Below are 23427 nucleotides of genomic sequence, written 5' to 3' on the forward strand. Positions count from 1 at the left end.
AACATACTCTTCACATGCAAACCCCACTTCACTGGATTCTCCAATTTATGGGCACTGTTATGTTCACAAGACAGACATGAAGCCTTGATTTGGGACAACTAGATAAATGAGTTACAAATAAGTTTATTATTCAAATTCCAAAGGGAAGAATTTCATGTTGGAGATCCTCATTTACTGGGCACTACTGGCAGAAAACATTAAATAGCTATTATCAGTGAACTATCACAATATTAGGACCAAACACTAGTAACTAGAGCCTAATAGGCCAAATGTGACAAATTTCTGATTTATAATTTACTTGAATGAGATGAGATTCCATCCTTGGTCTACTAAGTGAACAAAAATTTCCTATCCTTGGGCCTGGGGGCCAGGAGAAATGGAAAATCTGTGAATGAAGATGTATTATGTTGTCCTAAATGCTTGAGGTTTCTTTTTCTCCTGGAAATAAAGACCCCCCAAGGCCTCCATTGCACTTTTATTTTAATGTAGTACTTAGGACAATTGTCCCAAAGGGCAGATATTTCTCAATTTAATCAAATTGTAATAAAACAAGCAACGAAACAGCATTTGGGATTTCAGTTTTTCACCCTTATCATCAAGACTCACTGCCTCCCATCATCAATATTTATTGAGCATTTACAGTGTACTAGGCACAATAGAACATACAGAAAACATTGTCCCTGCTCTGGAGGAGCTTACATTCTAAAAGAAAAAAAAATACACCTCTTTTAAAATGGCATTTTTGTTTGGTGTTTTCTGTAAAGTACTGAGGGAATATTCTGTAGGGTGAGCTTTGGGTTTAACTTAGCCCCATCATTATTTAGAGAAGAAAGATTTAAAGGCAAACAATGACAGACCATTCGGGATAGAGTTTATAGGATATACACAATCTCATCAACTAAGGAGAGATGTGCTGCAGAAGAGGATGAGGGAAATAGTTCGTGGGATGCAAGCAAAGGAAGCAAGGGATCTTAGACATTGAGTGGAGCCAGAAAGATCATGCGGCCTTTTCCCAAGTACACGGCCACCAAGGAGGAATGGTTGGTGACAAGACAGAAAGCTAAAAAAAGGAAGGTAAGCCTGTGCACCTGACAAACAGAATGACCAAAATCAAAGGCAAGCTGTATCAAGAAATTCTCAAAAACCAAGTGATTTGGAAGCACAGAATTTACAGTTAATGCTACCCCAATGTCATGATGGGCCAAGAACATTGTGGCTTCCTAAGTTAGAAAATGCCATATACCAAAATTTTAACTGGAACATATTACTTTTCCAATCAATTTCCCCCTCCCCAAGGATGGGATGGGGGAGAATGGGGAATATGGGAGACGGTCGGTTGTTAGATTAATATTTTCGTTATGATAAACTTTGCACTTTAACTTGGTTAAAAGCCCATTAGCTGCCAAAAGGGAGTAAGGAACAAATTTCTAATAATGTACAATTGTTTTAGAGAAGTTTTAAAACCAAAAGACTAATTTACATGAAAAGTTGTAGAGAAAGTAGTTGAAAAGTCCATTCATAAAACTTTTATTCCACTTACATGAACTTAATACATGTGTTCTTAACAATTATGCTTGGATTGTTCATGAAAATTTCCTAAAACATTAAACAAAGCTAGCCATCATCTCAAGTTATTTCCCTGTTAACTATTTTTACAGCACATGCATGTTAGGCAAGTATCAAAAAAGAAAAAAAAATCACAAAAGCAAAAAAAAAAAAAATCTAAAAAAAAGTTAAATACATGGGGTTTTTTTGTTTACTGATGTGCTTGATATACATGAATAATGAATACCAAGCAGTTCATTTTTACTGCATCTTTACTTTTACATTTGTTCTTAGGTTGCCTAAAACATTTAAATACAAATAAAATGTGTAGCAAAAATAATGAGAGCAAACAGCAGGTAACTTTACAAATAATGGAATGTGAACCGTTTCTGCCCTTATCCGGAGTTAACTGGGTCACAACTTTTGTTTCAAAGAACACTTCTGGTGCTGTAGTCAAGGGTGTGCACACGGAGATAGACTCTTCCACAGAAATACATGATTCCAACATGTAATATCCATGGAATATGTTTGTACCACAGCTTTGCAAGTGCTCCAAACCTTTAAAGTACCCACAATAACTACACCTGTGACTGGAACCAATTTTCCCTTTTATTCCCCACCAGTACAAACCAATATGTAGGCAGTTTTCTTCGTTTAGACATGGAAGCAGTTTTAACACTGGCCCTTGTGAAGCCACAATGTACCAAAGTACTATGCCAAACATTTATAACTTGTATAAAAATTCCACATCCCCATATTGGCCACCTCAAGATGAAAACAGATAACTCCCTAAATGTTAACTGGCTCTACTCCCCTAATATTAAACATAAAAACCACATGGGAAATATAGAAATTCAAATAGAAGTAACATAAACGTCATAAATCGTAAACAAAAAACTATTTGTGGGACAGCATGGATGACAAATGGTCTACTGTGTAAATTTTAGAATGAGGCAGACAAAAGTTGGAAGGCCGGTTAATTTTCCCCTCCTTCTCCTGCTTCCGCTTCGTCTCCTTGGGTATCCGATGTCCACAACTAGTAAAAGAAGGAAATATTTTTTCAGTGTATGTTTCAGATGCAACGAGGGAAAAAAAAAGTCCTATTTTCATTTGTAACCAAGGTCTTAGCATGTCACCGTGTGATTTCATTGAAAAGAATTCTTTGGGCTGGGAAGGTGGCTCAGTGGTAGAGCGCTTGCCTTGCATGCATGAGGCACTGGGTTTGATTCCTCAGCACCACATAAGCAAAAAGAAAAAAGCCAGAAGTGGCGCTGTGGCTCAAGTGGTAGAGGGCTAGCCTTGAGCTGAAGAGCTGAGGTACCCAGGCTCAGAGCTCAGATCCTATGACCAGACCCCCCCCCCAAAAAATTCTTTAAGACATGTCCAGAAAAGCTCCTATGACAGATGGACATACTAATTAGATACAATGGAACCAGAAGGACTTAATTCGGCCCATGCTAAGCAACTAGTAAACCTGACTAGTCTCCTGACAGAGGGGATAAATTTCTACTTCAAGGAAAATTCTCCATGGTATGGAAACTAGCAACCAGCATCATCTCTCTGAGCTGAGCAAAACAAACTTTAACCATTTGTTATATGACTCCAATGATGGAAAAATAGTATGGTCATAACCAAATATTCTGAGAGGTGAAAACAAAAGTTGTCTCATAATGCAGGGATTATGGATTCTCTATTGATAATTTTAATGTTCACTTTTCCAATGGGTTATGAAATAATTACAAAATTATTTATTTAGCTGGTCCTGGGCCTTGAACTCTGGCCCTGAGTGCTGTCTAAGTTCCTTTTTGCTCAAGGCTAGCACTCTACCACTTGAGCTACAGCACCACTTCCAGTCCTGCCTGGACTGGTTTTGAATGGTGATCCTTAGATTTCAGCTTCCTGAGTAGTCAGGTTTACAGGTGTGAGCCACGGGAGCTCAGTGATTCCAAAATTATTTCAATTGTGTCAATGTTAGAAAGTTTTGGAATTTTCCCCCTCAAGACAGTCTTACTATAGAGCCCAAGACATAGAATGGAAACCCTACTTCCAAATCATGTACTGTCTTCATTGCTACATTAACATCAAAATTCATCTGGATGTATAAATTAGAGCAGACCCTCAAAAAATCGTAATGTATCTCAGGTTCCACTTTAAACAAGAACAAGGGTTGGGAGAATCTTACAATGTTGACTAGACTGGGCTTCAAAGTTGTAATCATACTGACTCAGCCTCCTGACTATATGTAGGATTTAGAAGCATGCCCTCCTGGCCCAGAAAGAAATATTTCTTTTTGCCAGTACTGGAACTTGAACTCAGGGCCTTGGTACTGTTGTCTCAAAGTTAAGTGGTCTACCACTTGGGCCACAGTGACACTTCTAGCTTTTTTATGATTAGAGCCTGGACTTTCCTGTCCAGGCTGGCTTTGAATTATGATCTTCACATCTCAGCCTACTGAGTAGCTAGAATTATGGGAGTGAGCCACTAGTGCCTGGCAGAAATATTCTTAATAAGTTTAATGAATTAAGTGCTTCATGTGCAATGTAGATTCTTTCATTTGGAATGGGATTATAATTCAGTAGTATAGCATCTGCTTAAGCATGCCTCAGCAGTTCCTGGATTAAATCCTCAGCATTACAAAAAAAGTCTTTAAATTCTTTATTACTTCAAAAACCTCAAGTTTGTAGGTAACTTTGAATTTACTTGTCATTTTGGCTATTTAGTAGGTAGTAGACTAGAATTAAATTGGAAACAAAAGGATGACGTCTCCAAGATAAGTAGCCCTAAAGCTAACAAACCCAGCAACACTAGACTACCATCTCTAATTTCTACCTCTACCTGACACACAGCAGAGGCTGGATATGTTTTTTTTTTTTAACCTAAGCCTCAAAACTTCAAATTTAGTGCTTATCTGAAGAAAATGAGAAAACCTAAGGGACCAAGGAGACATATATGCCAGGACTAGGTGGTCTGTATGTGGATTCCAATTTAAACTAAAAACTGTTAAGACTCTTGAAATTTGACTTAGATGTATAATATTTAAACACTCTAATCCTGTAGAGTCTCTTAAAAATTTCTAAAATTATTAGCACTTTATACAAAAACAAGAAGGAACCTTAGTGGACAAAAAAAATTAGAAGAACTGATACATATATAGCCTTGATTTACTTTTGATATAAAACAACTCTTCTGGGACTGAAAGAAACAATATTTCAAACAGAAACTAAATGGCTTATGTCATTGAAAGTCCAAAACCACAGATCACAAAAAAAATCTTGAGAATTCCTATTTCAACAATAGAGTTTCAACAATAAATGTGTACATTTGTAGCACAAATCTAGTTTCTATATGGTAGTCTTCATGTAACTTGAACTGCAGATAAGATATGTTTAATACTAGAAAGAACCATAAATATTCCTTTATAGTAAAAACAATCATGAATGATGCAGTTTATGTACTTACTGTCAAGTTGTCTCTCAGTAACTGCATAATTAGCGTGCTATCTTTGTACGACTCTTCACTTAATGTATCAAGCTCAGCAATGGCTTCATCAAAAGCCTATGATTTAAAACAAGTAAGTATATTTCAGTGCTCAAATAATAATGACAATTGCTAAACTTCCATGCAACAAGTAAAATACATACTGTCTTTGCAAGAGAGCAAGCTTTCTCTGGGGAGTTCAGAATCTCATAATAGAACACCGAGAAGTTAAGGGCCAGACCCAATCTGATAGGATGCGTTGGTTGCATTTCCTTTTTGCTGATTTCAAAAGCTTCTTGGTATGCCTGTTGTGACTGATCCACAATCCCTGAGTAAAAGAACATAGGGACAAAGTTTGTGTTTCATTTTCATGCCTAAAATCAAACCTCGTGTGGCCTCTGAACTGTAAGTTCAAACAACCTTATCTGAATTACTTTAGAAAAAAGGCTTATCCATGCCCTGTGCCTCACACCTGTAAACCTAGCTACTCTGGAGGCTGTGATCTGAGGATAGTGGTTTAAAGTCAGGTTGGGTCAGGAAAGTCTGAGAGACTCTGACCTCTATCAAACTACTAAAACACCAGAAGGGGAGCTGTGGCTCAAGAGGTAGTGTGCTAGCCTTGATCAATCCGCACAACAAAACAAAGCAAAGCAAAGCAAAGCAAAACAAAACAAAAGGTGTGTCTATTAACCAGCTACTAGTTAATAGTTAATATCAAGCAGTATAAAACAACCCTGGAATCGCTTTGCTTACATTTTTAATTAGCATTTTACACTCCTCAGTTATGCAGTGGCGACTACTTTACATAACTGGGAAGAAACTAATGTTGGATACAAAACTGGCTTTTCAGAAAAGAGTTATCAATGTTAAACAGTATATATAATTTCTTTTTTTCTTTTCTCTTTTTGCTGGTCCAGGAACTTGGAAGTCAGGGCCTGGGTGCTGTCCCTGAGCTTCTTTGTGATAAAGGCTAGCACTCTACCACTTGAGCCACAGTGCCACATCCAGCTTCTTCTGAGTTGTTTATCAGAGATAATTGTCTCACAGACTTTCCTGCCCAGGCTGGCTTTGAACCACAATCCTGAGATCTCAGCTTCCTAACTAGATAGGATTAGAGGTATGAGCTACCAGCGCCTGGCTAGCAGTATATAATTTCAAGATTCAAAAGCAAAAAGCTCTATAGTTTGCTATTCAGCGTTCTAAGCAATTCACTGTCCATACCACATTTTATACAAGTTCAACCAAGAAGGTTAAAACAAAAACAGCATACCTTTCTTGTCATCACCAGCAGCAACTTCAGCCAAGTAGCGGTAGTAGTCTCCCTTCATTTTCAAATAGAAGACTTTGCTCTCTGCTTGTGAAGCATTAGGAATCAAGAACTTTTCCAAAAGAGACTTGGGGGGGAAAAAAATAAAACAGTAAGACAATTATACAACAAAATACTTTGGTGTCCACTCAATAATGAAGTATATTTTTTAAGCTCACACTATAAAAACTCTAACCCCCAGATATTGCCAATAATATAAGTGAAAATGTAGTAGAGGCATAATCTGTGATTTAAAAGTTAGCAGAGTGTTTTGGGCAGCAATATTTAAAATATGAAGGCATGTGCCACCACAGCCAGTTTATTGGTTGTAACAGTGTCTTGCTCATTTATTGCCTGAGTTAAATCTCCAACTTCAATCTCTAACTACTGATCTCTGGTTCCAAACAGCTAGTACTACAGGTGTGCACCACCACACCAGGCCATAATGATTTGTATTTAAGAACATTTTCTCATGAGCTGGCAATCTTTCCATTAAATATAATCATCTCATAAGAATAAAAAGAGCAGAACCTAAGAGGTGAGCCTTTTGGGACTGTGGAGCAATGAATGAAAAACCAATAATGCATACAGAGTTCACACCAGAGGAAGGAGAACAAGATTAACTTCATTTACAAATAATATACAAAGGGGGGCTGGGAAGATGGCTCAGGGGTAGAGTGCTTGCCTTGCATGCCTGAGGCCCTGGGTTCGATTCCTCAGCACCACATAAGCAAAAAGAAAAAAGCTGGAGGTGGCGCTGTGGCTCAAGTGGTAGAGCGCTAGCCTTGAACTGAAGAGCTGAGGGACAGCACCCAGGCCCAGAGTTCAGGCCCCACGACCGGACCCAAAACAAACAAACAAACAAAAAACAAATAATATACAAGTGAAGTAATACCTATGACAGGCAAAACATTTCAAATCGAAGTAATCTTTCAAAAGTGAATTAAGGCAGTGAAAAGATTATGAACAGCAAAGATTAAACTCACAGAAAGGGTTTTTACCTAAATAAACATTTAACAATCATTACAATAAGTAAAATTAAAATGTCATCTTGTTTGGCTTAGTAACTACATAAATTTATTTGAATCTCAATATATTGAAAATTACCTCCCAGTTGATTTAAAGCAAAAAATGTGATAATTACGGTGGAGGAAGCAGAGCTAGTATCCCTATTAGGTACACACTAAAAAAAAAAAAAAAGAAAGAAGCAGAGCCTACTCTTAATACCTACTTCTTTCTGGTATTAGATATATTCTAGGAATAAAGGTGAGATCCATTTTAACCTGTGCTGAGCCCTCCCCCCCGACCAAATCAATTCTTATAAGAAAAAAACGTACCTAATTCTTGGTTTCAGTCCTCGAATGGACTTCCATTTAATTTTTATCTCTTTTTTATGCCTAACAGTTTGACACACTTTAAAAACAAAAACCTATATCCACTATGTTAAAATGGTGGCAAGGGCAGTTGAAGGAACAAACTTGTTAGCCCAGCTGCTCCAACCTATATATAAATGAAGGCTAGTATATATGCAGTTACATAAGAGTCAATTAATCTTTGAAGATGTAAAAATTTGGCAGCAAATTTGATAGTAGATATGATGGCACATATCTGTAATCCTAACACTTGGGAGGTGGAGGCGGAAAGACATTGAGTTTGAAAGAAGACATTGATTCAAAACACCCAGAGCTAAGATTACAGCTCAGTGGTAAGGCACCTGTATGCATAAGCCAAGACCCTTGGATCAATCACCAGTAACCACCTCCATCAAGAGTGTAAAAATTTAAAGCTATACCAGAAAACTCTATTTAGGCAAGGTGTTGATAAGTACTATGAGAGCTAGGAATCTGTCTTCCATGCGTAAATTCTGTATTCCAAAAACACCATCTTTCATACTAGACTAACCTAAACCCATGCTCAACAGGCCTGTTGGAAGCTGTATGTATTAACAGCTAAGTAACTTCCCTCAAGATGAACACTGCATTAGCCATAAAATAACAACTTTTAAAGCTATTAACTAGAAGCCACAAGGAGTAATAATAAGGCTTTTTATTGACTTAACAAGGACAAAATGTCAACAGTAGCCCGTGTTTTTGGTGAAATAACTGAATGTTGTGTTGTATTCTTAACCTACTTACAAGCTTCATAAATGTATACTTTGTATATTTTAGGAATTAAAAAAATCTGATTGAACTACAATACAAGCATAATTTTAAGTTTTATTTAAATAAGCAGTTCACAACACTTAGAATAAAGCGTAATTATTAGCTTAACACCTGAAAACTTCATTATCAAGAGTTTATTACTTTACCAAACTTCTATATAATAATGACAAAATAAGATAAAAACTTGAGGCGGATACTATGTCAGATAATATTGTGCTAAGAGAAAAAAGTATTCTACTTCTCTGCAAACCTAATCTACTCATTAAGAATTACAAATATCTAGATATTGTATTAGGCACATATATGAAGGAACTACAGTATAGGGACAAGTACCTAATATGCTCATATGACTACTGGAAAACTGAAATTTTCCAATGGTCAGCATTCTGAAGGAAACCAAAGAGAAATCCAGAACAAAGAGTGTGGGAGGTAGTATGAGAGAAAAATTTATTGCCACCAAGAAATGTCATAAGAATCTCACAGACTGACGCTCAATCTTCTTGTGCTTAATTATAAGCATTAATTTCAAAACTCCTCTGGTATTCTAGGAAGCTGCTCACATGCAGTAAATACTCTTCAAGCTACCACTTTATCCTTGTTAAGGTCTGATTTAAATTTGAGATCACTTTTTCTTTCCTTTAAGTGGAATCAGAGAATTTATAGGACTGTATCCTTAAGATTATACTTAACTTCTGCAATATAGGGTTTTATTTGTTTTGAGATGGGGGAGTCCTAAAACTTTAGTTTCCGAAATTCTGAAATTACAGCTGTGGGTTACCACACCAAGCAATATTGGATGTTTAAATGTTACTGGCTAAGTAAAAGGACATCATGTGCGTCAGAGTAAACAAAATGCAAACTGTGATCCTGGATAGAATTCTGGAACCACCCAGGAAATTCTATTTGCTAAATTTAAGAGATGTAGTTTATATAGCAGTTAGTTTACTAAATTCCTGACTTTCATCATTATAATGTAATTGCTATCCATAAGCAAAAAAAGCCAATGAGAAGCACAGGCCCTGAGTTCAAGCCTTATACCAGCAGGCAGACATAAGAGTGCCACCCCCCCACAAAAAAAAGTGCAATTATTTTCTAAAAGCAAATTTTAAGGAGAAATCCTTAAAATAATGATTATTCAGGGAGATGGTGGGATCAACAGTGTACTTTGGCATCTATCCTCTTATCTTTTGTACTCTTGCTTTTAAAATTCTGAGTATTAATTTCATACTTAAGAACACAAAAACACTGATGTATGTGTAAAGAAGAATGAAAAGCAGAAAAAAGGTCTCACTTTTTCCTAAGATAGTGTATCAATTATAAGTTTAATTTCTATGAAAGTAACAACATAAAACATCAGCAAAAACAAAATGAAAATTGAAAATACAGCTGGGCTAATTTTGTTGTATGACCTTACCAAATATGTGAAGACCAAGCTCTTCCTCTATTTTAGATTCAACTATCATGGTTCATTTCCATAAAAAGAACAATGGAGACATTAGGACAGACATGCCTACTTTCACACAAAGCATGAATGTACACACATGTACACACAACTCCAACTGGTGGTTAAAAAAGATGGTGGTGCCAGGAACCAGTGGCTCATGCCTGTAATCCTACCTCCTGGGGAGGCTGAGATCTGAAGATTGTAATTCAAAGCTAGACTGAGCAGAAAAATCCATGGTCTCAGGGAAAAAAAAAAGCCAGAAGTGGTGCTGTGGCTCAAGTGGTAGAGCACTAGCTTGAGCAAAAAGAGTGAGCGCTCAGAAGCAGTTTCCAGGCCCTGAGTTGAAGCCCGAAGACCACCAAAAATAAAAATAAAAAAGGTAGTGGTAACAAACAGAGGCCCTCCAACTTGATTTTCACTAAGCACAGACTCAAAAATACAATCTAAAACAGAGTCCATCAATTTAATTAAAGTTACTTTTTTGGGGTCATTAAAGAAATCCTCCATCTTCCCAACAACCATACACAACAGAGTAAATATATTACAAAAAACCAAGATGGTATTATTTAAGTGACCTAATGTATGTCACTGAACCTGAGTTCAATCTCTTCAACTGTGAACACGAAAAAGTGAGGCTGGATGTTCCTTCAACTCTGAAATTTAACAATTCTATTCCCAATTTTACTATTCAATTTAAAAACACAAAATACTCCACAAAGGTCATTCATTAAAAGTAACAAAGGGAATTTTAATTCTCAAGTACAACATTGTTGAAATTTTCAGTCTTGTACAATTTTTTCATGCATAACTTCCTCAGAACTTCTACTTTATTCTGCAGAACCAACCCATCATTCCTGTATCTCACAAAATTTTTAAAAAGTAAAGCCATTAGGAAAATTGAGGGGGGGCTGGGAAGGTAGCTCAGTGGTAGAGCGCTTGCCTTGCATGTCTAAGGCTCTGGGTTCGATTCCTCAGCACCACATAAGCAAAAAGAAAAAAGCCGGAAGTGGTGCTGTGGCTCAAGTGGTAGAGTGTTAGCCTTGAGCTGAAGGACAGCACCCAGGCCCAGAGTTCAGGCCCCATGACCGGACCCCCCCCAAAAAAAAGGAAAATTGAGGGGATAGGTGGAGCTGGGGGAAAATTTTGAAAGGGTGACACTATTCATAAACTGACACACTGAAGTGAAATCCCTCTATACAACTATTTCAAGTTATTTTCTTTTGTTTTTCAAATGAGGATGCTGGAAAAAAGCAGTAAAGCTATTTATTTGTTGTAGTGTCCATTAATTTTAAAACTAGTCTCTTACTCCCCCTTGTGGCTGGAGTGGCTTCCATTCTTTTCTGAACTGCAACTTTAGCTGCTTCCAATCAACCAATTAGAAGTATTCATCAAAAATGCTAACGACATAGGGTGGTATAAAGAAATCATTTATAAGTGTCTGATTTAAAGTCTAACCTTTCAAAGCTTGAATTAAAATCATTGAAAAGTACAATTTTAAGTGTGTATGAGGGAAGTCAGAGCTGATCGTTTTAAAGATGAGAAGTATAGACTGAAGATAAAATGGTAAGAATTTTTTGACTAGTCAAATTTTCATTTAACTTCCTAAAATCAACAAGATATTTGATAAGACTAAGGTATAATTATCCCTTATGTTAAGAAATGTGAATACCACAATGATAGGTTTTTCCTGGAAAAAAGAGTTGCTCCCTAATTTATGCCCCAAATTAAGCAAGATATCTTATAAAACTGAATGCTGACAGAATGCCTTAATTGTTTTATAGTTTATCACAAAATAAACAGTATAGCCTGGGTAAAAGGACTAACAAAAAATGAGAATAAAAACAAACTAAGGGAACTGCCTGCCTCTGCTTACTTATGTTAGTCAAATAATCCCAGAAGGAATAAATTATTTTTTAAATGTTTAAAAGACAAAAAACAAGTTAAAGTCTTTACTTTCCCATAATTTCCATCACTGTTAGGTCTTAAGCATCTACTTCTGTTTTTAGACATGTATATTATATATAAATTCCCTAGTGGGACTATATTTTATCAGACTCTTTAAAAAAAGGTAAAATAAAACAGGCACTGGTGGCTCATGCCTAAGAAGGCTGAAATCTGAGGATCACAGTTCAAAGCCAGCCTGGACAAAAAGTGCTTAAACTCTTATTTCCAATTAACTAGAAAAAGGAAGTGAAACTGAGGCTCAAGTGCTAGATTGTTAGCCTTGAGCGTAAAAATCAAGTGAAAGCACAAGGCCCCAAAAGTCTAAGTCCCAGTACTGCCACCAAAACAAATCTGTGCCCTTTAGTCACAATTAAATGTGATATAGGTAATTAGTGAATAAAGAATAGTGGAGAATGACCCCTTAGTAAGATGCACCTAGTAAAATGAGAAAGATTGAGAGGTCCAGATTTGTGCAATATTATTTCTCCAGTGCACTTTAGGAGTTAATATAAATAAATGCCAATGGTCTTGTTTCCAAGAACAAAGGAATGGAACTAATATTCTAAAGTTGAAAATGACTTTCATATCAAGATTAAATTAAGGTCTAACAGCTAATGAAGCAGAAACCCAAGATGAGAATTAGCAGTGGCCTGCATGAGGCTTTATGTAAACGATTTTGGCAAAAACGGAGCCAGCCATGTGTTCAGGATGAAAGCAGTGTTTCAGAAAAGACTACAAGTAAGAAATGTATACAGCGTTACTGCTGTATACATTTCTTACTTGTAGTCTTTTCTGAAAGTTTGTAATGAGGGAAGAAGTAGGAGAGGTAGATTCTAAAATAAAGCAAGCTGTGAGCTAATGGAACTTACAGCAACTCTTAAGTCCCCTAAAATCTTGAGCATTACTTGTCTTCAATAGAGTTGTTAGTACAGCAAGGGCTATGGGACCAGAATGAAATCACAATGAATATTCCAGAAATTCTAGAAAAAAAAAATCTTTAAGGGTAGTTATTTTCTATAGCATGCTTCCTTTTATGTGCTAGAAAATCAAAGTAGATAGATTCATGAGGGAGGAAATCTTAAAAGGCTAAAGAAAATTCTACTTAGTTAACAGACTATACCTCAGTGTCTTAAATTTATTATATGCTTACCAAGAATTCACCATTTGTTTCCAAAATTATGACAATTATACCACTATACTCACTTTAATTATTTAAATGTTGTTACCTAATGAAATGTAACTATAAAAATGTTGATAGGGCTGGGAATATGGCTTAGTGGTAGACTGCTTGCTTAGCATGCATGAAGCCGTGGGTTTAATTCCTCAGTACCACATAAACAGAAAACACCGGAAATGGCTTAAGTGGTAGAGTGCTAGCCTTGAGCAAAAGCCCAGGGACAGTGCCCAGTTCAAGCCCTACCAACAAAAAAAGAAGAAAAAATTTTTTTTTCCCTAAGAAGGAGCCAGGTATTGATGGCTCATGCCTGTAAATCCTAGCTATTCTGGAGGCTAAGATTTGAGGATCATGGTTCAAAGCCAGACCAGGCAGAAAAGTCTCTGAGACTCTCTTCTCCCAAAACAGAAAAACTCAAAAACAGAAAATGGCGCTGTGGCTAAAGTGACAGAGCACTTGTCTTGAGCACAAAGAAGTTCAGGGACAGACAGTGCCCAGGCTCTGAGTTCAGGACAAAAAAAACAAAACAAAACATTTTTTAAGAAAGAAAAAAAAACCCTACTAATTCAAAATTATTAATAACCCTAAAATAGTTTATTATTCCTCACTCTTATTTCAACTATATAATCAAGGACTGAAAGATTTTCTTCTCTTGGACAGATTAAACATTATTTCCTAAGTATTTATGTTCTTCTTATACTTTTGAGACTTTCCTCAAGTATTTCATTTTAATTTCAGTCCTTTCATCTTTTCCTTAGTTCACTCTTACTTTCACAACTCACTTCATCACAAAACATCTTCATGTCAACCATCTCTTACTAAAGTCCTATCTAGAACTCTGTTCTTATTTAAGTATTGCTTACTGAAAAACGATAGGTAACCAACCTGCTGCTCTTGATCAAGTTACTGGCAGTTATTCTCCATCCAGCCAAACAAGAAACTCCTACCTTTCCATTCAGCTTACTTCATATACCTCAGACCTCCCCACTGTGTAACATACCTCACTGAATGCTTAATGTTTAACACTTAATACTTAAAATGACTACTAAAGTGTTAAAAAAAAAAAAAAAAGTCCAGCTTACTCATTTCTAGAAGGCTCTGTAGCTATTTACTAATGCCACCTAAGTTCTTAGGTGTTAATGACATATCAAAAGCCATAAATGACAATACCACGTAAATATTTATCTGGCACTGCAGAATACTTTCCCCCCACTATTAAAAAATTTTTTAAAGTAGTTGTACAAGAGGTGCCATTTAACAAAGCTGTTTATCAATACAATGCATCTTGACCACTGTCATCCTTTTTCAACACAGAATTCTTTGAAGAAGTCCCTATTCCAATAAATGAGCTGCCTAGCAATTTGTCAGCCTAAAAATTAATTCTATATTGAAGTTTTTAAAAGCTCAAGGAAGATATTGATAAGAATGCCAAAACTAACAAAGACCCAAAAGATGCATGCTTTCCTGTCTTGCTCCTGTTTCTGCTTAATAGCAGCTCTGTGGGCCGGAGATTAAAATCAGTGCCCAGGAACCACATCTTAAAACTGTTCCAGGCAAATAAAATGTAGAACAGCATAATCAAATACAACTTGGTTAAGTTAACTGAATCATGATTACAGTAGTTGATTGCTCAACTACTGCTATCAACTATTACAAATGTTAAATACATAATTTTACTGCTTCCTGTCTGAGGCCCCTATAAGGAAAGGAAACCATTCTTTCTTTGCTTTATTAGACAGACATGGTTTTCAAATTCAACGAAAACATCTGAAAATCTGATGGCATGAATTCTGCCTCACTGAAACACAAACACACATACTCTTAGAATTCTGGCAGGCTCATAATTTCTTTTAAAACACATCAACAGCACACAAGGTACCTTTTATCTGATTCTCATTTTCCTCAACATTAGGGTATGGGTATCATTTTTATTTAAATGAAATCAGTTTTCTCAGAGGAATTGAGTAATTTCAAACTGTGGTTTGTCTCAAAATGTTGAGTTCTTTTTATACCACAGTGCACTTATTTAAGTTAATTTTCAGTTTTCTCCTATATATTCCCTCATTTTGATTTTCATTTCATTACCACTTGGCAAGACGAAAACTACCGCATTCTTGGCTACATGTTTTGGATCCATGTATAACTTTTAGGTATCACTACAGTTAGTAAATTTGGTCTAAGCACCTGGCAGGAAAGATACAACTGTATTCGTTTTATACATAATTTCAATTAACAAAGAGCCTCAAGTCCTTTCGCATAAGGAAAAGTTCATATTGTGAAGAGTATGCCGCCATCAGTATTCTCATAAGAATGTACTCTAACACCTATAAAGTAACAATGCCCCTTTTTGTCTGCTTCTTAAATGGCAAAAAAAACAAACACTTGATAAATATAATCAGATATAATCAGAAGAGCTTATGAGGAAAACTAAGAATTCTGGCAATTATGCTGCTTTTTTAAAAGAAGTATTTTTCTCAGCAAGGATAATGCAATGATTAGTGTTTGGTTCATCACCAATGCTACAGTCAACAACTAGTTCTGCAAAAGAATTACCTATTTCCTCTAAAAATTAGTCATCAAGTACGATGGCTCAAGAAGTTTTTTTTTTTGTCAGTTATGGGGCTTGAACTCTGGCCTGGGCACTGTCACTCAGCTCTTCAGCTCAAAGCTAGTGATCTACCACTTGAGCCACAGGGCCACTTCCGGTTTTCTGAGTGGTTTATTAGAGATAAGAGTCTCATGGACTTTCCTGCCCAGGCTGGCTTTGAACCACGATCCTCAGATCTCAGCCTCCTGATTAGCTAGGATTAAAGGTGTGAGCCACCAGCACCTGGCAAGTTTTTTTTTTTTAATGTAACAATTATTAGTTCTACTGAATTTTACTAGAAAGAGGAAAAGGAATTTCATGCAAGATATTTCCAAGTCAGTATCTCTGAAAAACATGTAGGGAAGCCATATATATAATATCAAGCTATATAAACATTTGAGTTTTCTCAAGTTGAAAGCCTTGGAAAATCAGTAGTACTACTGAGCTAATTATATTACGTAAAATACTTAGCATATACAACATTAGAACCATGAAAAGGTCAGACTTGCTCTTGGAAAGACTTAAGCTGGAAAGAAAAGCCACTTATATAGCAAAGGAACAAAATCTTCAAACAAAACTTTCACTCAGACTTGCAAAAAGACAAAGTGAAGAGAAACAGGCAGTAACAAATATAGAGACCCTTGATAATCTTAAAAGATGATTGAAAGATTCATCTAACAGTTCTCATCTTCTTCAAATATTGCTTTAACTCATTTTTTTTTCTTGATTGGGAAACCAGGGAAAGATAGAATTAAAACTTTTTCCTAGGAAATTTTAACAAATACGTACTTTTTGTATACTCTGTGTGAGTATACACAGGCAAATACCTACCTGACATTGCAAATAAACTTGTCAGTGGAAGGTAAATGTTACCAAAACCCCTTTTATTCCTAAAATTGATTTTTATCTTATAGGTAATTATATTTTGTAATATGCTCTTTGAAACCAAAATAATTAGTACTTTGGGGGAAAAACACCAAGGCAAACACAATTTATTAACAAATACTTAGATGATATTGGCTAGTAAGAAAATAAAAGAGCCAACATTTTCAAATTTTAAATTTTAACTGTCTCAGCTAACACAATAGGTGTATCATTTAGTTTCAATAAGGCACAATATTTATCTTAGAAATTACAGCTATAGAAAAAATTTCAAAAAGCAAACAACAAAATGCATACATGAAAGATGCCATGTAAGATTTTGCAGCCCACTTTAATTAGGATAAAAAACCAACATCACTTTTCCTATTACTAAAGTCTTGTGTGGAATCCATATCATTACAACTTTAAACCTACCATCAAGCTAGGTGCTGGTGGCTTATGCCTGTAATTCTAGTTATTCAGGGGGCTGAGACCTGAATAAGTAAAGTTTGTGGGACTCTTATGGCCAAGTAATCACCAAAACAAGTACAGAAGTGGAGCTGCAAGCTAGCCTTGAGCAAAAAAGCCCAGGAATAGCATCTAGTCCCTTGAGTTCAAACCCCAAGTCCGCCTCTCTCTCACACACACACAAATACACCACATCAGAAATAATTCTTTTTTTGGGGGGGGAGGGGGCCCAGTCGTGGGGCTTATGTGGTGCTGAGGAATTGAACCCAGGGCCTCAGGCATGCAAGGCAAGCGCTCTACCACTGAGCCACCTTCCCAGCCCAAGTCAGATTTTTTTTTTGGGGGTAGGGGGGAGGGTCCGGTCATGGGGCCTGAATTCTGGGTCTGGGCACTGTTCCTCAGCTCTTCAGCTCAAGGCTAGCGCTCTACCACTTGAGTCACAGCGGCACTTCCGGGTTTTTTCTTTTGCTTATGTGGTGCTGAGGAATCGAACCTAGGGCCTCAGGCATGCAAGGCAAGCGCTCTACCACTGAGCCAACTTCCCAGCCCAGAAATAATTCTGCATTAGCTCTTCCATGAACGAAGTTCAAGTGTTAAATATTGCACCTTGACTTGCATACTGAGTTCCAGATTCAGAACCCTGTCCAGAGAAATAACAGCCAGTTTTGTATACCAGAGTCCCACAATATACCAACACAATGTGCAGCTACAAATGTTAGTGTAATCACTTAGCAACATATTATTCCACAAAAACTCCTGGTTCATTAAGAAAGGAAAAATATTCATGTTTATAAAGATAGATGTTAACTGGTTAAGATTTTCTACTGGATTATACTTGAATTCTTTCTGCATCAAAAAGCTCTAATTTGTAAGAGAACATTAATATTAACCAAAACATAATGTTTATTTCTTTTAATCTTTGGGGGAAAGCACAATACCTCAACACTAGGTGCTAAATACTTAAAATTCCTCTTGAACCTGGAAAAATCAAGCATGAATTATTCATAACCAAGCTTTCACTCTAGTTGTCAATGTTAGCTAGCAATACTTAAATGAATAAAGAAAAAGAAACAACTATGAAACCAAGGTTTTCCCCAGAACCAATTTACTGCATTAACTCTGTAGTGGCTAACTGGCAAGTGTTTACAACCAGTTTCCTATTACATTCGTTATATGAAGCAATATGTGTAAAATTCTTACATCTGTATGCATTTTTATAACAACTTTAGCTCACTAATACAGATAATTCTAACTATTGCAATGTTAATACAATCAGGTTTATCTTTTTGATTAATACTTGTTATACCACTGTCTATTGGTATTTTTTTAGCAAAACCGCACTGTTTGATAATTGTTGCTTTATTTACTTATTTGTCAGTCATGGGGGCTGAACCCTGGGCCTGGGAGCTGTCCCTCAGCTCTTCAGGTCAAGGCTAGGGTTCTACCACTGGAGCCACAGCACTACTACTGGCTTTTTCTGCTTATGTGGTGCTGAGGAATCGAACCCAGGGCCTCATGCATGCAAGGCAAGCACTCTACAACTGAGCTACCTTCCCAGCCCGTTCATTTATTTTATAGAAACTACCTACCATTGTTTCAACATCTTCAAGTAGTAATGCCTGAAGACTCTTATATTTATAGGTTTTTAGAAGAAAAAGAAAAGCCCAGAAAAAGATGTAACTGATACTAGTTATAAGAACCCTATGTTATAATGAAGCAAGAACAAACGATTCTCACCAGTACATCATTGCAGATATCTCTTAGTTCGGTCTCAATTTTCTCTCTGTATTCTCGGGCCATCTGCTGTTTTTTCTCAGCACCTTCCGTTTTTTGCTCAATACTTGAAACGACTCTCCAAGATGACCTACGGGCTCCTACAACATTTTTGTAAGCAACTGAGAGAAGATTCCTTTCCTCATTAGATAATTCACCTCCTTGCTCAGTTACAGACTTCATGCAGGCTGCCATGTCATCATATCGCTCAGCCTGCTCGGCCAGTTTGGCCTTCTGCACCAGCTCATTTTTATCCATGACTGGATGTTCTGCAGGGAGCAAAAAAAAAAAAAAAAAAAAAAAAAGGAATATTTAGAAAAAATCCCACAAAAAACACACATACTTAAACCCATACTTGTTGTAAATCAGCTACATTACCATTTCAAACCTAGTAAATTACTACCTGTCAAGTTGTCACGAGGAAAATGTAGCCTTCCAAAAGGATATCAAAATAAAAAATTGAAATAGCATATGTATAGTCATTAACATTTGTTTAGCAAAGCTGAAATTGCATTACCTTATCTGTTTAGAAGATCCTAACTGACATAAGGTCAAAGCACTTTTGGATAAATGAACTACCTTGTTTTCAGTATCACCAAGTGACCTAAACTTAAGCAGCCTTCCCTTCCTTCCTTCAGTAAAAACAATGCCCATAAAGAACAATTAAATCCTCATCACACTTCCAGGATCATAAGTCATATGTCAGTTTGATGTAATTCATGTCTTTTAACAACAGTCTTAAAAACTCTTGTCAGGAGTATTACAAATGGCATTGCCCCTCACACCCACCCTAAATCTACCAGATCTCTGGCCAGCTTTGCCAGCTTATCATAACATGATAATTTTCTGGGGAAAACAATCAAATTGCTTCTTAGAATTGAGTCTAAGTATCTATGTACACTAAAATATATGTCACACTGGAAGCATCCTTCAGTATTCATTATGTCATTTGAGTTTTTGTCTCTTCACTGTCACAACTTATTTGAGTATAGCACCCAAGTCCTGTCTTCCCACTTAATTCACCTTCCTCATCTGAAGTTCCCTAGACTTGATCTTCTGAAAAGTGAATGATTGCTAAACCATAGTGATGACATATAAGGGATAATGGAATGCATATCCTAAAAGGCACTACTAAATTGAAAGATGGACAGAAGAACCACAGCCACCCACGGTGGGAATTGATTTCTCAGTATCCGCATCATCTTTACCTTTCCAGAAAGTCCTCAAACACTTCTTTAAAACACATAAGTAATAAAAGCATTAACTTAAACTGAATGATGTAGTATGTCATTCTGGGTCTCGAAATTACAAATTTTCTCTCTAGGAACTAAAGAACCCTATCTAGTTGACGTTGCTTCTGCTGAAAAAATGACTTTAAACATTGTAAACCAGGACAAAGGTTTCCCTCGCCAACCTCTAGGGTAGAAAGGGGAAGTGGATTCGGTTTCTCACAGAATTAGAGCTCCCCAGCCTCCCTCCACTTTGCGGGAAGACTCTCACCGCACCCACTTAACTCTTAACTGACTTAAGACGTTCGTGGGGGTAAAGCGATCTCCCGAAGACCGTGACTTTCAAGCGCAAATCCTTCGGTTCGCACAATCCGCAACCACCTCCCTTCCCAGGCTCCGCCCAGGCTTGTGCCTCCGCACCAGTCCCCGACTCCCTTTGTCATGGCGGAACTGTGTCAAGGAGCCCAACCTACAGCTGAGTGTTAAACGCCTCCCCCCCTTCGCAGGAGGAGGGAGGAGCAGCCCGCGCCCCCGCCCTAGTCCGAGGGGGGGCCGCCCGCCCGGGGCAGAAACGCCTGCGCCGCCTGCAGAAGCCCAGCCGCCACCAGGCCATCGCCGCACACCCGCTCACCCACCGCGCTCCCCGCCACCGGACACGGCGGGTGTCCACCCCGATCCCACCGGGCCTCGACAGCTGCAGCTCGCGGGGGGGGGGGGCGGGCCACACCCAACCCGGCGGGGCCTCCCGCGGCAGTTCGGTCCCGCTCACCTCCGCGAAGCTCAGGATGGGCGTCTCCGAACCGAGCACCCGGACGCGGGAGCTCCGGTCCGCCCGGGAGGGCGAGGCGCCCACCGCGCTGCTACTCCCCATCCCCGGCCTCCCCCGGGCCTGGCCCCCGCCCACGCCGGGACACTACAGACCCCAGAAGCAGAGCCCACTCGGTCCCCCGCCAACCCCACCCCACACCTCCCCCGCAGCGGGCTCCACGGCGCGGCCTCGCCCCGCTCTACCTGGCCGCGCCGCCCGCCCGCCCGCCGGACCCACGCTCGCCCCGCTCCGGGCTAGGCCCTCCCCCGCGCGGGTCCCCGCGGCCCCCCGCCCGCCACCGCCCGGGGTGGGGGAGGGCGGCCCCGCCGCAGCGCGGGGCGCGGAGGCTGCGCCGCGGAGGAGGGAGGGGGAGGGGAGGCGGGCTAGCAGGGGAGCCGCGGGGAGGGGGCGGCCTCACCTGCGCCACCGCAGTGCCCGCCGCGGACGAGGCATTATTTCGGGCGGAAGCGGGGCGCGGGGGACGAGGGCTGGGGGGGGGGGAGGGCCGATCGCGGCCGGCCGAGCCCCGTCCACCCTCGGGACCCTCGCGCGTGGGCGCCATCTCCATCCCCGGGGAGAGGGATTCGGCACCCGGCGCCGATCCGGACCGGGGCGTCGGTCCGGAAGCGAACAGCCGGAGGCGGCCGCAAGCGCCCGCCCGAGCCCAGCGGAAGAGCAGCCGCCGCCCGTGTCCGCCTGAGGAGACTCCGCCTCGGCTCCGCACCGCTGCGGCGGGCGACCAGGCTGAGGCGGAACGCCGAGTGGGGCCCTCGGAAGGCTGGCTTGGGCAGGAGGGAGCGGGGTGAGGCGGCGGCGGTCGGGTTCCATACCTGTGTCCCGAGTGGGCGGCGGAGGACGGACGGGGGTTCAGCGGTCTCTGGGCGGCGGCGGCAGCAGCGGCGGCGAGGCTGAGACTCTCTGTCCCTGGATCTCGCAGCTCACAGGCTACAGCGGCTCCGCAGACACGGGGTTTCCTCCAATCACCAGCTCCGGCAGCAGGGGCACCACACGCACGATGACGTCAAGCGCTGCTATGGCAACCGTTGATTGGTGCCCACAGCTCTCGGGGCCCAGTGCAACCGCCGCTCCCCAGCGCGCGCTCCCTGCCCGCCCGCCCGCCCGCCCGCGCTAGAGGGCGAGCGGAGGAGCGCGCGTCCTCGCTCGCCACCGACGCCCCGCCCCGTTAACCTCCCAACTTCTCCAGTCCCCGGTGCGCCAGCGTTGGAGGCTGCTTTGTGTTCCTCCCCGCCACGACCCCAGTTGTCCGCCTTCCCCTCGTATCCTCCACGCCCTCTCTTCCCCCGGCAGCCTCAGCGGGCGCTCGTTTCCCTTCGGCCTGCGGGGTAGGAGCCCTCTTCCCTACCACCCCCCCCCCACCTTCACTTTCGTTCACTTCTGCGCCGGCGCCAGTCACTCCCTCTGGAAGGGGCTCTGGGTCCGCCACATCCGGGACCTTTCACATCACCCCACCCCGTCCCCGCCGCCTGGCCGCCCCGCCCTCCGCGGTGGCAACTGCGCCCCTGGGCGGCCGAGGCCGGGTGACTAGCGGCTCCGCGGCTCGGGCATTGTGAGCAGGCCTGGGGTGGGGACCAAGGCGCGGCGCCTCCTCGGGCTCCTACGGACCGGCTGCTCCGCAAGGCCGGGCGGGGCGACCTTGGCGCGTGGCCCCACCCGCCTGCCCTCCGTCCGGCTTTACCTGCGGGCTCGGGGGAGGGGAAGGGGGGGGAACGGCCTTAAACCTTTTAAGGTTCGGAACCGCGAGCGAGGCGTCCCCGCCCCTCCCCCTAGCTCGGCTGAGTGACAGGGAGGCTGTCCAATCCGGAGCTCGGAATCTACGCGCAGTGACAGCCGCGAGGGGGCAATGGGTGGGCGCCGCAGCGGGGGCGACGACGGGCCGGGCGGAGCCGGCGGGAGGTGAGGTGTGGCCCGGAAGGAGCGGTGGCGGCTTTCGGAAAGAAAGTGGTCCCTTTGGGGAGAGACCGGCCGTGTGAACCGCAGCGGGCGGGGAGGCGGAGGGACGGGCCCGGGCACTGAGCGATCCTCCCGGGCTCGTGTCCACTTGGCCTCACACTGCCGCGGCTTTACACACGCCAGCCGGGAGCATTTCGTCTTGTGGAAGCCGGGTTCGAGGGATCTCGTCGCTCCCAGGGCCCTGCGGGCTGTAGGACAGGGCCGCGAGGCTGGGCACGGGAGCCAGGGCCAGGGGAGGAGGAGAGGCGGTCAGGGTGAAGTATCCGCCCTGTTAACCGCTTGGGCGACCTGCAGAAGTCATCGAGTCTAGTTCATTACGTGCAACTCTGATTGCCTCTGTGGGGTCAACTCCACCGTGGTCCCTACGCGCCTTTACTGTGCACCTGTGTGTGTGGGGGGGGGGGGGTCCTAACGTGAGCACGACTGACAAAAAGAACCTCCGAATTCAGCCTCAGGCCGTCTAGAAGGTTCAGTTTCACTGTAGCTTAAGACGGATGCACCACAAGACTATTTTTACAAATCCCTTTCTTCTCTTTTCTTTGGCCTGTAATGACAGCGGGCTAGATAGTATAGGCCCAGAACTTGCAATGGACCAGTCCCCCCCCCCCCAGTTTATACCCCCACTTCTCCCAGTGTCCGCCTCAGCACTGATTCACAGTAGGCTAAAGGGATGAACAA

At 41.2% G+C, this 23427-nt stretch overlaps 1 protein-coding gene across 1 annotated transcript; it reads right to left on the reverse strand.

Annotated features, from left to right (window-relative positions):
* Positions 1-610: 610 nt before the first annotated feature.
* Ywhaz (tyrosine 3-monooxygenase/tryptophan 5-monooxygenase activation protein zeta) lies at positions 611-22246 on the reverse strand. The gene is made up of 7 exons (XM_069991151.1): positions 22156-22246; positions 21609-21806; positions 18706-19010; positions 6293-6416; positions 5187-5350; positions 5005-5100; positions 611-2581 (listed from the first exon to the last, which is right to left on the reverse strand). Exons 3-7 carry the CDS (start codon positions 18997-18999, stop codon positions 2522-2524), a joined length of 738 nt encoding a protein of 245 aa, XP_069847252.1. The 5' UTR covers positions 19000-19010; positions 21609-21806; positions 22156-22246; the 3' UTR covers positions 611-2521.
* Between the last annotated feature and the right edge of the window lie 1181 nt (positions 22247-23427).

Source organism: Dipodomys merriami, unplaced genomic scaffold (genome assembly GCF_024711535.1).
Source record: "Dipodomys merriami isolate MVZ:Mamm:240054 unplaced genomic scaffold, mDipMer1.0.p SCAF_4, whole genome shotgun sequence".
Taxonomy (NCBI): Eukaryota; Metazoa; Chordata; class Mammalia; order Rodentia; family Heteromyidae; genus Dipodomys; species Dipodomys merriami.